The sequence below is a fragment of the Rattus norvegicus genome, chromosome 5 (assembly GCF_021556685.1).
Source record: "Rattus norvegicus strain SHRSP/BbbUtx chromosome 5, alternate assembly SHRSP_T2T, whole genome shotgun sequence".
NCBI lineage: Eukaryota > Metazoa > Chordata > Mammalia > Rodentia > Muridae > Rattus > Rattus norvegicus.
The window spans coordinates 150583436-150597928 of NC_141538.1; the positions used below are offsets into that span (position 1 = coordinate 150583436).

General features: G+C 46.2%; 1 protein-coding gene across 18 annotated transcripts in view; it reads right to left on the reverse strand.

Moving 5' to 3' along the window:
* Nucleotides 1-14493, reverse strand: part of Phactr4 (phosphatase and actin regulator 4) — a 70998-nt gene that overhangs the window by 23738 nt on the left and 32767 nt on the right. For 10 of the 18 annotated variants that reach the window (XR_015620072.1, XM_087551061.1, XM_087551066.1 and 7 more), the window contains 4 exon segments: nt 10158-10331; nt 8743-8823; nt 5319-5477; nt 4141-4533 (listed from right to left, as the gene is read on the reverse strand). Coding sequence is in view for 17 of the 18 variants with exons in the window: in XM_087551061.1 (XP_087407187.1) it covers nt 4141-4533; nt 5319-5477; nt 8743-8823; nt 10158-10331 (807 nt within the window). In the remaining variant the exon portion in view is untranslated. 18 annotated transcript variants of the gene reach the window in all.

The following is a 14493-nucleotide window of genomic DNA, read 5'->3' on the forward strand; positions in this document are numbered from 1 at the left end:
TAGCTGCATACTCACAAGGATACATACAGTGTGCCCTCAACACGTTTATAACATGAGACACTCTTCCTCTGTACAGAGTAAATGGATGACAGCAAATACTCCACTCATCTTCCCAGAGCCCCAATGACTCAGGCTTTCATCCATGTAAGAAGCAGGCCATGACGTCATATAGAAGCTAACCTTGTGAACCAATTAGAGAGGAGAGCTTTTGATGAACAACTCTTCTGATCTATCTGAATACTTTTCTTTTTTTTTTTTTAATTTATTTATTTAATATATGTGAGTACACTGTTGCTGTCTTCAGACACACCAGAGGAGGGCATCAGATCCCATTACAGATGGTTGTGAGCCACCATGTGGTTGCTGGGAATTGAACTCAGGACCTCTGGAAGAGCAGTCGGTGCTCTTAACCACTGAGCCATCTCTCCAGCCCTCTGATCTATCTGAATCTTTTACTTCCGTCTACCCAATGTTCTCAAAGAATCTATAAATTTCCTCAAATAAAATTTCATTTGCCCTTAATCTCATTCCACGTATCCACTCTGAGTAGACAGTGAGCTAGCCTTGGAAGGTAATATCACTTATCATAAGTAAGCTGCGTAAACGCTATTTCGGCTAACACAGCAGTGTGTGCTCATAATCTCAGCACTGCAGGGAGGACGAGGAGCTGAACACCATCCCAGGCCACAGAGTGAATCCAAGGACTAGGCTACAGATGAAACCTTGTCCAATAAACAAAAGCAAACAAAAATAAGTAAATAAAACCAAACAAATGAATAAAAAGAACAATCTAGAAAATACTGTACAGAATACACGAAGATAAAGAGAGCAGTTAGCTCCCCATCCATAATGAAACTGGTCCAACAAGACCATACGTAAACATTTTCTTTTTGAATTGATCAAGTGAGTTGCTTGGTTTTTTGAGACAGGCTCTCATTATGTATGAGCCTATAGGTTGGCCTGATCACGATATGTAGCCTATATGTTGGCCTGGAATTCATCATGCCTGGCCCCTACCTTGTTTATAAAGACATGCTTTCCCTAAGGCCCGAGGTTTGCCAATTAGTTGAGGCTGGCAGGCCAGTGATCCCAGGAACCTACCTGTCTCGGCCTCCCTAGCACTCAGTGCATCCTAGCACGCACTTTTCAGGTGAGTTCTAGGGGTCAAACGGGTCCTTATATTTGCAAGGCATGCACTTTACGGCTCTCTCCTGGGCCCTAACAGAGCTTTCTTTTTATATTTTTAAATTTTTATTTGTATTTTTATGTATGTTGGTGTCCACAAAAGCCAGAAAAAGGTACTGGCTCCCCTGAGCTAAAACTACAGGACATGAGGCAGAACAGGAAGCGTGCTTAATTGCAGAATCATTTCTCCAAGGCCACCCCCTCCGACCCAACCTGTCAGTTCTGAGGGTTCTAAATAACAGCTCATACGAAGTAGACCAAGTGGGATCATAATCTTTTTGTGAAAGAAATGGTATTTTAGAATCAAAGCAATGGATGAGGTTATTAATTTTCGAACAAGGTGTAACCTTTAAATCAAATCTATTTAATCTTAGTAAAAACTGAACTAGCCATTTTCCTTCTGTGAGGGCCTATAAAGGATTAATGTTGATTCTTCAATCACAAGGCCCACTGCTCTGGGCTATCAGTTAAAGCTACTTTAGACACTTTTAGTTTGTTTGTTTCAAGAAAAGTTCTCAGCTAGCCCAGGCAGATTCTCCGCCTTGTGTAGCAGAGATGGCCCTTAAACTCCTGCTCCCCAGCACCTGCCTCCCAAGTACTGAGATGACAGAGATGGCCGGTGCATTACCACAGCCAGCCAGTTATTGTATGCGCTGCCGTGACTAGACAGAAAGAGACAGCGCCCGCCTGAGCAGGAGCACGGAGCAGTCGCTGACCAGCAGCATGGGCACCTTCTGCATACCTAATGGAAATACAGACTGCGGCCTCAGCTGAGACACTGACATCAGAACTTTGGGATCAGGGTCTGCTGGGTAGCGAGCAAACCTTCTAGGTGAAGCCAGTTAACAGCAGCCTGGATGACAGTTTGAGAACCACACTGTAGAGATCAGAGGCAAGTTTCTGTCCCACATTAGCTATGATCTACATTTCTAATTGTCTCTGCATACAACAGGCAGTCATTTACCACAGCCCTGGGTGGTTCTGAAAGTGCATGTGAAAGCTTTGGGTTCCTCAGAGATAAGTCAGGAAGACATCATCCATTGAGCAATGATAACACAATGGTCTTCATCCTGTTCCTCCTCCAACCTGTCTGTCTGACATCACTCTGAAATCTGATAAGGTTCTACTCACTCCACCCAGCTAGTGACATTAGATTCTTAATATTATACTTTCTATTCATTATCTGTGCAATTACTAACAAGAACTATATGCTGGGATAAGCCTAATATTATTCCTGAAAAAAAACCACACTTGTATTAGCTCTGAAACACTTATCAGTTTTTTTCTTTGCTCCCTTTCTGGAAAATCTCTGTGGAAAATGCAATTACAATAGGAAAACAGACCTAAGCAAGACTTCAGAAAATGCAAAGTAGTTTATGAAGCCTATAAACGTATACTCATGCACTATCCTGCTTTCAGTTCACAGTGGTTCTGAGGACTGAACCCAGGGGCTATCACATGCTAGGGCAGGGTTATCACATGCTAGGCCAGAGCTATCACATGCTAGGCCAGAGCTATCACATGCTAGGGCAGAGCTTCATATCCTGGTCCTCATTGTTCTTCAGCATCTGAGACAGGATCTCACTAAGTTCAAGACTGGCCATGAAGGCCTTAAATGTGCAATCCTGAATAGCTGAGATCTTAGACCGGTTCTTGCAGGCCTGGTTTCCATTACCATCATTTCCTTCCTTCCTTCCTTCCTTCCTTCCTTCCTTCCTTCCTTCCTTCCATCCATCCATCCACCCATCCATCCACCTACTGACCTACCTACCTATTTTGACACGGGGTCTGCAGACTCCGAGCTGAACCTGCTCTCAGCTTTGGCCATCCCTCCTATCTCTACTCCTCGAGTGCTCAGTTGACAGCTTCCACGCCCGCATGAGGAGCACCCTTAACTCTCCCCAAGGTAAATGTGGTGTTTCATGTTTCACAACCTCTGTAGCTCCCATGAAGAGACTATACTAGGGGCTGGGGATTTAGCTCAGTGGTAGAGCGCTTACCTAGGAAGTGCAAGGCCCTGGGTTCGGTCCCCAGCTCCGGAAAAAAAAAAAAAAAAGAGACTATACTAGGCACTGAATCACAAGTTAAACACACATTGACAAAACCATCACTTCAGCTACCAAACTGAGGTTCAAAGAAGGAACTGGTAGTTTACATTAGATGAGACATTCACCTCGTCCCTGTAGCCTGTGTCATTATTCTAATTTTCTCACTGGGGTGGTCAAGCCTGTTGTGGTCTTCCCATATCTAGACCATCAGTTACTGTGATAAATGTTTGTTATTGTTGTTTTTGGTTTTGGGGGAGGGGGTTGTTTGTATGTTTCAGAAAGAGGGAGTCATGTAGTCCAGGCTAGATTCAAACTCAGAAATCCCCAAAATGACCTTGAATCCTGATTCTCCTGCCTGTGCCACCTGAGTGTTTCCCAAGTGTCACCAACACCTAGTTCTAGGGGATATTCTTTTTAAATCTTCAAAATTGTAATTATCAAATAAATAAACAATGCTAAAGTTAGTTCTGTAATACTTGTAGAGTAAAAACATATTAATCTCTCCAGATTTCAAGGTAATTTTACTGATATTTCCAATCCATGGCCATTTTTATCTTTTCTTAAAACTTTTTCCCTCCCTCCCTCCGTCTCTCCCTCCCTCCCTCCCTCCTTCCCTCCCTCCTTCCTTCCTTCCTTCCTTCCTCCTTTCAGAGAAAGAGTTTCTCTGTGTAACAGCTCTGTCTATCCTGGACTCCTTTTGTAGACCAGGCTGGACTCAATCTCAGAGATCCATACCTCTGCCTTCTGAGTACTGGGATTAAAGGCATGCACCACCACACCTGGCTCTAAAACTTTTTTCTATATTGAGAATATTCCAAGAGATGAGTTAGAAAACTCTTTTACAGAACAAATCACTCAGTAAAATTACTATCCAAAACCAGACTAAACCCAAACTCTGCAGACTCACCGATGATGGGGTTGCTGTTTCTCTGAACTGGTTTAGGGGGTGGGATGGGCGGTTGCTTGGCCGGGGCTGGATGGGTGGCAGTAGTGTTAGTGCTGGCAGGAGCAGCAGGCAGAGTCCTGGGGGCGGGGGTGGGGGCGGGGGTCGAGGCCACAAAGGACTTTGTTAAGGTCTTTGTCATGTCTGTGGCAGCAGTGGTGGCAGCAGGTGTCTCAATGCCAGAGCCAGAAGTGGAGGAGACCGGTCTTGCTGCACTGCCGGCTGGGACCTCCTTTGCCTGCCCCTCGTTTCCTTCATCAGAAGAGGACAGGGGTCTCTTGGGGGGCAGCAGGGGCTGCTTAGATGCTTGCTCAGGCCCAGGCTCTGCTTCAGAGCTGGGCTGGCTTCCAGTTGAGCCTACGAAATAAGAGATAATGGAACACACAACCAACTTCACCGATGAACTTACAGTTCATACATCATTTCAGCCACTTTTAACATGCTTAGGGAGTGTCAGTAAGAGAGGCTCAGTAAGGGTAGTGACACTTCATACAAGAGCCATACTACCAAGGGCACAGGAGAGAAATGCCTGCCACACAAGCAGGAGGACTGAGCTCAGATCCCCACATCTACATAAAAGCTAGGATCTAACGATAATGCTGTGCTTGGGCGTGGAGTAGAGACAAGATCACTGAAGCTCACTGGCCAGCCAGTCCAGCTGATCAGTGAGCTCTGGGTTCAGTAAGAGATGCTATCGCAAAGTAAATGAGTAAGCCTCGAGGTGGTGTGAGACTTTAATCCCACACTCGGGAGGCAGAGACAGGCTGAGCTTGAGGCCACCGTGACCTACAGAGAGAAACCCTATCTGAAAAAGCCAAACTAAAGCTGGCAGTGGTGGCACCTAACCCAAAGTAAAATAACAAAGTAAATTAAAGTAAACTGATAAATTTAAGCCCCATCCTCGAAAAACGGTGAGAGCAACGAGACACCCAGTGCCAACCTGTGGCACTCACATGTATATGGACACCCACCCATAAAAGCACACAGAGAAGTCCTTGGGGTAGAACACAAGGAAGGTGGAGGTTGACAAGATCCCACAGAAGAGCTAGGTAAGGTGGCTCGCACCTGAAGCAAACCCACTGCAGCCCTCTGAGGTAATTAAGGACAGTCTGTGGCTTTCAAACTCAGAATCCCGCTTTTACCAAGTCTCTTCTTTGGATCCTCTTCTGGAGTAAGATTCCTGAGACTTCCCTCTGCCTCTTCTTCCGAAAGGATTGGACTAGAAGACCTGACACTCCCTATGGGGGTGGTGTGTCCATTCTTTAATGCAGCATGGCTCAGCTTTCCTGAATCTTCACCACCTGAGAGAAGAAGAAAAGCTTAAGTGAGCGCCCCCCATCCCCCACCCCCGCTTAGGTGAGGCCCCACACACATGTACAGCAGATGTGCAGTTTGGATTTCTCATGGGCCCTGAACAACTGGAGCGGGGGCCATCCCAAAAGCTGTGTCCTATCTGTAAGATTTGTTCTTTTGGCTGGGCTGCCTTGTCTGGCTTCAGTGGAAGAAGATGCACTTAGCCTTCATGTGCCAGGGTGGGGGGAGACCAGGGGGTGTGTCTCCACCCTCTCAGAGAAGGGAAAGGGGTAGGGGTCACCAGGAGCAGGTGGTGATTGGGATGAAAAGTGAGTTAGAAAATAAATTTTAAAAGAAAATTAAAAAAGAAAAAAGAAAAGCTTAAGTGAGAGGACTGACACTACCACATGGGAAGAGCCCGTTCGCCCCAACTCTCCTAGCTCCTCTCTCTGGTAAGGAGGCTCCTTCCTCACTGACACCTACGCTACCTGGATCCAGCAGATTTAACAGAAGTAGCAGCTCTTCCACACACGGATTATCACCAACTGTATCAAGCAACTGGCTTCACAGATAATCTATTAAACACATACAGAACGCAATATAAGGCACAGCTCCGGAGGTAGAATACCTGCCTAGCACACGTAAGGCCATGTGACAAACAGCCCCGAGGAGGAGAAAAGGATACGAGTCTGATAGAAAGGCTACAGTAAAGATAGAGAAAAATCCATTCTGTGCAGGAAAGGCTTTGAGGTTGTACCACAGAAAGCAGTAGGTTTTGAGAGAGGAACAGAAGCCTACCACATGGATGAACAATAGTCCATTTAAACTAAGACAACTGGAGGGGCGGGAAAGAAGACTCAGTGGTTGAGCATGCGCGCACACACACTCCCCACATACACACCCCCAAGCCCCCCACACGCGCACACACACACACACACACACACACACACACACACGCATTGCTGCAGTGGACTTGAGTTCAGCTCCCAGCAGCCGTGCCAGGCAGCTCACAATCCCCAGTAACTACAGCTCCAGGGAATCTTATGCCTCTGAGCTGTGCAGGCATCTGCGCTCGGGCACACACTCCAGACAGGCACTCCAGGCACACATACATACTTTAAAAATAAAGTCTTATTTAGTCTATATAAAGGCACATGACTATGGTCAGGGACCGTAGAGCACACCGGGTAGACTAGGAAGACACAGCTATGGGCAGGACTGTAGGCAAGCGGGTCCGGGCTATGAAGACCATACAGCACAGGGACAGGAGCTAGACAGGACTCCTGGAGGAAACCAAAAGCCTGGGAAGTAGGAGTAAGAGGTAGACATAATTTTACTTACATGCAGAAGGTGGGCTCTAAAGGCTGTTAGGAAGTAGGGTTCTAGACAGGACGTGACTGACCAGGAAAAGCAGCAGAAACTGTTTTAATGCTCATGGAACAAACAGCCGGGGACTGAGGGTAGTAGGACTAGAGAGCCCAGGGCCTTGAAGGACACATCGATGTCAACACAACACACACAGCAATTCCCACACATTACAGGGATGGCCCCTGGCCTGGGGGCTGTGAGAAGCACACACTGCTACGAGAGGGAATGGAACAGTGAGACAACCGTCCCCGGGTTCTTAGACGTTTTTAGAAGACAAGAGTTGAAAATAGTAGGGTCGTGGGGTATAGAGATGGCCCAGTGGTTAAGAACACTGGCTGCTCTTCCAGAGGACCTGAGCTCAATTCTTAGCACCTACATGGCAGCTCTGTGCATAGACATACATTCAAGCAAAACACCAATACGCAAAATAAGAAACGTAACTACATTTAAAAAAAAAAAAAAAGAAGATGATGAAGAAAGAGGCCAGAGACTACATCTCACTTCCTGTCACAGGGCGGTGGACTGTCCTTGTTGCTTTGAGTAACATCAGGGAAAGATTTATTTTTCTTTTTATTTGTGTGCACACATATGTATGCTTATCTCTAGATAGTTCTAGATGAGTTCTCACAAACCAGCCCCCCTCACCTGACACACCGCCTTCCACTAAGGTCAGACAGTGCCCTCAGGCATGCCCAGTACGCAGTGGGGTTAGGTAATAAACGTGCTCTGAAGAAACGGAAGAGCATTTTTCCTTATTTGCTCAGAGGCAGGTTCTCATACACACCTAGACTAGCCTTGAATTGGATCAACCTGGCCATCTCCTAGTGTTGTTGGGATATTAGGTGTGAGATACTAAACATGGCTGTATTTTTATTAAATTAATTGATTAATGATTAAGCTAGCTTTTCAGACAGAGTGCTAGCATACATCTCTGGCTGGTCTAGAGCTTTCGCTCTATATCAGACTGATTTTTAACTTAAGAGTAATCCTCTTGATTGCCTCCTAGGATTACAAATATGTGCCACTAGGCCCAGTTGTAGATTTTTTTTAAAAGATTTATTTATTTATTCTATATAAGTACACTATAGGGCTGAAGAGATGGCTCAGTGGTTAAGAGCTCCGACTGCTTTTCCAGAGGTCCTGAGTTCAATTCCCAGCAACCACATGGTGGTTCACGACATCTGTAAATGAGATCTGATGCCCTCTTCTGGTGTGTCTGAAGACAGCTGCAGTGTACTTATATATAATAAATAAATAAACCTTAAAAAAAATTAAGTACACTATAACTGTCTTCAGACACATCGGAAGAGGGGACCAGATCCCATTACAGATGGTTGTGAGCCACCATGTGGTTGCTGGGAATTGAACTCAGGACCTCTGGAAGAGCTTAACCAGTGAGCCCTGCTCCAGTCCCAGTGCCTACTTCTTACTCTTAGGAGAAGGGAGCAGGATGGCAACTCTGCAAAGGTAGTGAACTGCTCATATGTGGGAGTGAGACACTGAAAACATCAAGGCACACTGCTGATTTGCATTCATAGCCCACTGACGTCTCACAGGACTACCCAGCAACAAGTGCTGGGACATCAGTGTGGTGTTGGTGGGACAGGAGGATGAGGACGGAGGCAATTTGGTCAAAACTACCAATCAACAACTTGAAATGACTGTCACACTACAGGTGAGATGCACCTGAGGAGGACAGAGACACAGAGGTTTGCTCCCAGGACCCTTCACCAATCCTCCTACTTCTGCTTAAGAGCAAAGCCAGGCACTTGGGAAGAAACAGGGAAGCATTTTTAAAGTGCTCCTCCACCATAACCCAGTGAGGGTAAAGCAAAGGACATGTAAGGCCTGAGAGCCAGCGAGAGAGCACATGTGCAGACAGCATATGCTGATGTTGGAACTCACCCTGCTCGGGGTCTTCCAATAGAACCCCTCTTTTAACCAGCTCTTCTCTTGGTTTTCGCATAGATATTTTTCGCTCTAAAACTAACATTAAATTGGAAAACACAACTCAGAAATGCGGCAGTCAGATGGTCAACAGATCTCTTAGCATTCTAAGTATAAAAGAATAAAGTGGGTCACATTATTTGTACTCTAAAGGAAAAGAGAACAGGGGAACTAACGGTACATCTAAAAACTTAGCTGGGAGTGATGCCACAAGCCTATAGTACTAGCACTTGGGAGGTGGAGGCAAGGAAACCGGCTCCAGCCCAGCCTTAGCTACACAGCAAGTTCTAGATTAGCAAGGGCTACACAAGACTGCCTCAAACAAAACAAAAACTACCACTTTTTTTTTTTTTTCGGAGCTGGGGACCAAACCCAGGGCCTTGCGCTTGCTAGGCAAGCGCTCTACCACTGAGCTAAATCCCCAACCCCAAAAATGACCACTTGAGAATAAGATGCTGAGAAATGCTGCCACATTCAAGCCAGCACGTGCTGTACAGTATTAGGCCAGCCAGGGCATACATAGCAAGGCTCTGAGCAAAACAAAACAAAACAAAACAAAACAAATTGCTGGATCTCGGGGTGAGATTAACAGTAGCGACTGCCTCGCATGTCCAAGGCCCTGGGTTCCTCGCTGAGAACTAGATATAAGAACAAACCAGGCCGGGCGGGCGCTGGTGGCGCATGCTTTAATCTTAGCGCGTGAGAGGCAGAGGCAGGTGGGCCTCTGTGAGTCTACAGAGCGAGTTCCCGGTGCTGGGAAAGTATTTTTCCCAAGGAAGCCGTACTCACACGACCGCATCTTGACCAGGGCTTCAACAGTAAGGAGTTACGTACGAGCCAGGCTGTGGCAGGTGGGAAGCAGAACAGCAGCACCGAGGACGGTACAGTGAGGCGCCGGCTCAGCCCTTTGCTGAGACAGGCTCTCGTGGTTGTTTGTCTTTCCTTCCCCACTGTGATGCCGGCTGGCCCTGAGGTTTCTAGAGATTTTCTCTTATCCTTTCCTCTCCCCACAGAAGCACTAGATTACAACAGCACGTGTGCGGCTGGCTGTAGGTGGGTCCTGGGGTCCCATCAAACACTATCAAACACTACCTGCTCAGGCACTGCCTCAGCCCAACGGAGAACTCTTAAGAGGAGAAGGCTTGTTTGCTTGTTTGTTTAGAGTGGAGGTCTCCTGGTACCCAGGCTAGCCTGAAACTCAAGGTATAACTAAGAATGACCTTGACCTTCTGAGTCTCCCCTCTGTGGGGTCTGAGGAGAGCACAAGCACACCAGGTTCTCTGTGGTCAGGGAAGAGCCCCGGGCTTTGCTCAAACTAGGCAGGCAGTCCACCCTCACTCCTCAGAACACATATTTGAATCTTCGTATCTTACCTTCTGATGTCTCTTTGAATTTATCACTGCTTTTTTTTTTCCTCCATTTCCACGGCTTGAAGATCTTGCCAAAACCTGAGAACTTGCTTTTCCTTTTGGTGGGAGGTGTTGTGTCCCCTGCTTCCACACTGTCCATCACCAGGCCTGGGTCTCCAGAGGGCCGCTCCGCTTCTTCTGTTCATGGAGAGGAACAGGAAGGGACAGCAAACTTATTATCTCTTAGTAACCTCCAAAAATGCCCCCTCTCTTCCTTCCTGTGGCAGGAGGAAAGAATCAAAGCAATGACAAACAATCAGGCGGACAAGTCACAGTCCGGACATTACACAGACAAAGGCCTAAACTCAAAACCTGACTAAAGGAGCCAGACCAACCTGACGTCACTGAAGAGGAAACTCAGTGCGGTGGTGAGAACCAGGCCAGCATCTTTAGCACCCAATGCAGGTGCCTTCTCTTCACTCATGAGCTCTGTCTCACTGCAGCACGGAACCCCAGCCCTAATGGAGTCACTGTCACATACTACCCTCTCCCAGCAGTTCCCAGGACTCAAGGAATTCAGGGAAGGGCAACTCATCAAGTGTTGACACCTTGTGTCTGCTTATCCCGTTTTCCTCCTCATACAAAAAGGGCTCTGCATGGCTGTGGAAGACTGGGAGAGGAGCTGGGCGGGGAGTTAGAGACTCTGCCCTGCCATGGAAGGAGTTGGGGAAAGTGGAGGTGAGAGTCAACTGCCTATCACAGTATTACTAGGGAAAACCCTGATAATAAACATTTGACCCATAACACAGTTGACATGCTACGAGTTCAGGACTGAGGTCCTCATAATGACACGCGTGAAGGGCTTAATGAACTTTGAAGGTAGAGGCAGTAGCGGCCAGCGGACAGGAAAGGCTCGTGGCCTCCTTCCTGGATTAAGGTGATTTCTACTTCACGAGCTTCTAGAAGCAAACAACGCTGGGGACAGGACGAGTTTGACACTTGTACTAAACAATGATCTCCTTATGACACCGCAGCTTTGTGTTACATCTTCTTTTCTTTTCTTTTTTTTCCCTTTTTCTTTTTTTGGAGCTGGGGACTGAACCCAGGGCCTTGCGCTTCCTAGGCAAGCGCTCTACCACTGAGCTAAATCCCCAACCCCCACGTTTTCTTTCAATTACGTTATTTTCTTAAAACTTAGCTTCTGTGCATCTGTGTGGTGTGGGGTCAGGGGAGCTGCCTGGAGCCCAGAGCAGAGGTGGGGACAGAAGACAGACCAGTGCTCTCCTGCCTTCCACTGTAAGGGCCCTGGGACTGAACTCAGACCATCAAGTGGCTTCCTGCACCGCTACCTAGGAGGCGTCCCAGGGCTGGTTTAGGCTTTTTGAGACATGGCTTGCCAGGTAGTCCAGTCTGGTCTTGACCATGTGATCCTCCTGCCTTAGGCACTGGAATTACAGGCGTGTGCCTCCACACATGACTCCTGTAAATCTCCTGTTAACACATCCATGAGTATTCCAGGACATACCAGAAAATGTTATTTAACTGAAAAAAGGAAAATTACATCTACAGTTTTAAAGGACTGAAAATGTTAAAGAAAAGACCATAAAGAAAAGCAGCCAGCATTTTAGCAGCACAGAGAAGCTCCTGCCTGAAGTATCATCCACCATTTAGCCTGCTTCTGCGGCTGAAATCCATACTTCATCACCTCCTTTTCTTTCCTCCTTTATGTGAGACAGGGTTTCTCTGTGAAGCTCTGGGTGTCCTGGCACTCACTCTGTAGACCAGGATGGCCTACACCTCAAACTGACAGAGATCCTCCTGCCTCTGCCTCTGCCTCTGCCTCTGGCGTGCTGAGATTAAAGTGTGCCACCATTCCTGGGCAACTAACTAACTGCTTTTCAAAGTAAAACGTGATTTGATGCTTTTAAAACTTCATTATGTTGAACAATATATTTATGTATCATCCATCTTTCAAGGACTCAAAGTGACAAGGAGCAGGGATGTACCTCAGACTTTCAAAGTCTGTATGTGGCTCTGGGTTTAAATCCAATTGAAGCACATCCACATGCACGCACATATACATTTTGCTTTGTACAAAGCAGGTCACTGAACATATCAGCAAACACAGAGAGTGAAAAACAAAGTGTTTTCTTTTTGAGTTTTTCAAGATCGGTTTCTCTGCGTAGCCCAGGCTGTCCTAAAACTCACTCTGTAGAGCAGGCTGGCCTTGAACTCAGGGATCTGCCTGCCTCTGCCTTCCCAGTGCCTAGCAGAAACAGTGTTTTCTTTGCTTCTCTCTTCATGTATATTTAATTCTGTCAAATGTTTTAGAAGAACAGAACACTGACATTTTCCAATTCACTCATGCATATTAACATTTACGTATTCTTATTCTTCTATCTTTGTATTTTCATTTTTGCTTGTTTAAAGCAAACTTCGAACTTGGGTCTTCAGTAGCTCAGGCTGACTTTGAACCCATTTGTGGCTGAAGATAACCTTGAACCCCAGATCCTCCAAGGTCTTGCTCTCAAATGCTGAGATTAAAGGTGTGAGAAACCACATCCGGCTTCACTCATGCCTCTGTTTCTTCCTCCTCTCCCCTCCCTACTCTCAGTGACAAGCTGCATATTATTCCACTGACTCACATGTCTGTCCAAATATTTAGAATCAGCCCAACTGCCTTTATAACATACAGGATCTGCAGGAAGTGGGGCCATGAATCCTTTGAAAAACTCTCAGTCAGCTGTGATGGCATACGCCTGTCATCTTAGCACCAGGAGGTAAAAGGAGGAGGATCAAACATTCCAGGACAGCATAGGCTACACAATGAGACCCTGCCTTGAAAACACAAGGGCGGGGCTGAGGCTCTCCTGGGAGTGTGTACCAGCACTAGGTTCTGCAAGCAGCTAAGCGCCACAAAACAAAACAAAGCAAAACCCTAAATATCCAGGGGTCTCCTGTCCACCAAGTTTCTTACTCAACTGAAGGAGAAAACTGACTCCCAAATACATCATACACTCGCACTGATAATAAATAAAATAATAAGGGGCTAGAGAGATGGTTCAGAGGTTAAGAGCACTAACTGTTCTTCCAGAGGTCCTGAGTTCAATTCCCCGAAACCACATGGTGGCTCACAACCATCTGTAATGGGATCTGATGCCCTCTTCTGGTATGTCTGCAGCCATCATGACAGGGTACTCACACATATAAAAATTAATTAATGAAAAAATTTTCATTGCTTTTGCAGAGGACCCAAGTTCAAGTCCCAGCATCTACATAGTGTACAACTACAGTTCCAGAGGATCAGATGCCCTCTTTTGACCTTCACAGGCATTAGGCACGCACACAGTGCACATACATACATACAAGGAAAATATACATACAAACAAAACAAAATATATCATTTTAAAAATTAAAATTAACAAACAAAATGTATCAAGAGCAGGATCCAACGGCTCAGACTTATTATTACAACACTATCACCATGGAGAGGATTACAAGTTTGAGGGCAGGCAGCACAGAGCATATATATAGCAAGCCTCGCCTCAAAACACAGTCAAACCTACAGCGGGGTATACTGTGTATGGCTGGTCCAAATGTGCCAGTCAGGCCAAGTCAGCTCACTGTGCAGCACAATTATTAACACCATGCTGGGTGTGCTGTCTCCTTGTTCTTTCAAGTGCTGGGGGAAGGGCAGTACAGCTCTAGTTTGTCATTTGTCCCTGTTTTATGTGACAAGGTCTTACTCTGTTGGATAATTGTAAATTTAACTATGTTTCCTTCTTTTTAAAAAAAAAATGGGCTGGAGAGATTACCATCTGTAATGAGATCTGATGCCCTCTTCTGGTGGGCAATCAGCTACAATATATATATAATAAATCTTTAAACAAAATGTAAGAACCAGGTATGGTGGTGTATTCCTTTAATCCCAGCACTTGGGAGGCAGAGGCAGGCTTATCTCTGAGTTCGAGGGCAGCCTGGTCTACCAGTGATTTCCAAGACAGCCAGGCCTACACAGAGAAACCCTGTTTTGAAAAAATAAAAACAAAAATTTAAGAAATTAATATGTAGGGATTGGGGATTTAGCTCAGTGGTAGAGCGCTTGCCTAGCAAATGCAAGGCCCTGGGTTCGGTCCCCAGCTCCGAAAAAAAGAAAAAAAAAGAAATTAATATGTAAGGGTATTTTACCTCCATGTATGTCTGTGCACCATGTTGTGCTTGGTGCCTGAGGAGGCTAGAAAAATGAGTCAGATCCCCTTGGACTGAATTTGCAGACAGTTGAGGGGGTCCTGGGAATTGAATCTGGGTTCTCTGGAAGAGCAGCCAGTGTTCTTAACCACTGAGCCATCTCCCCAACCCA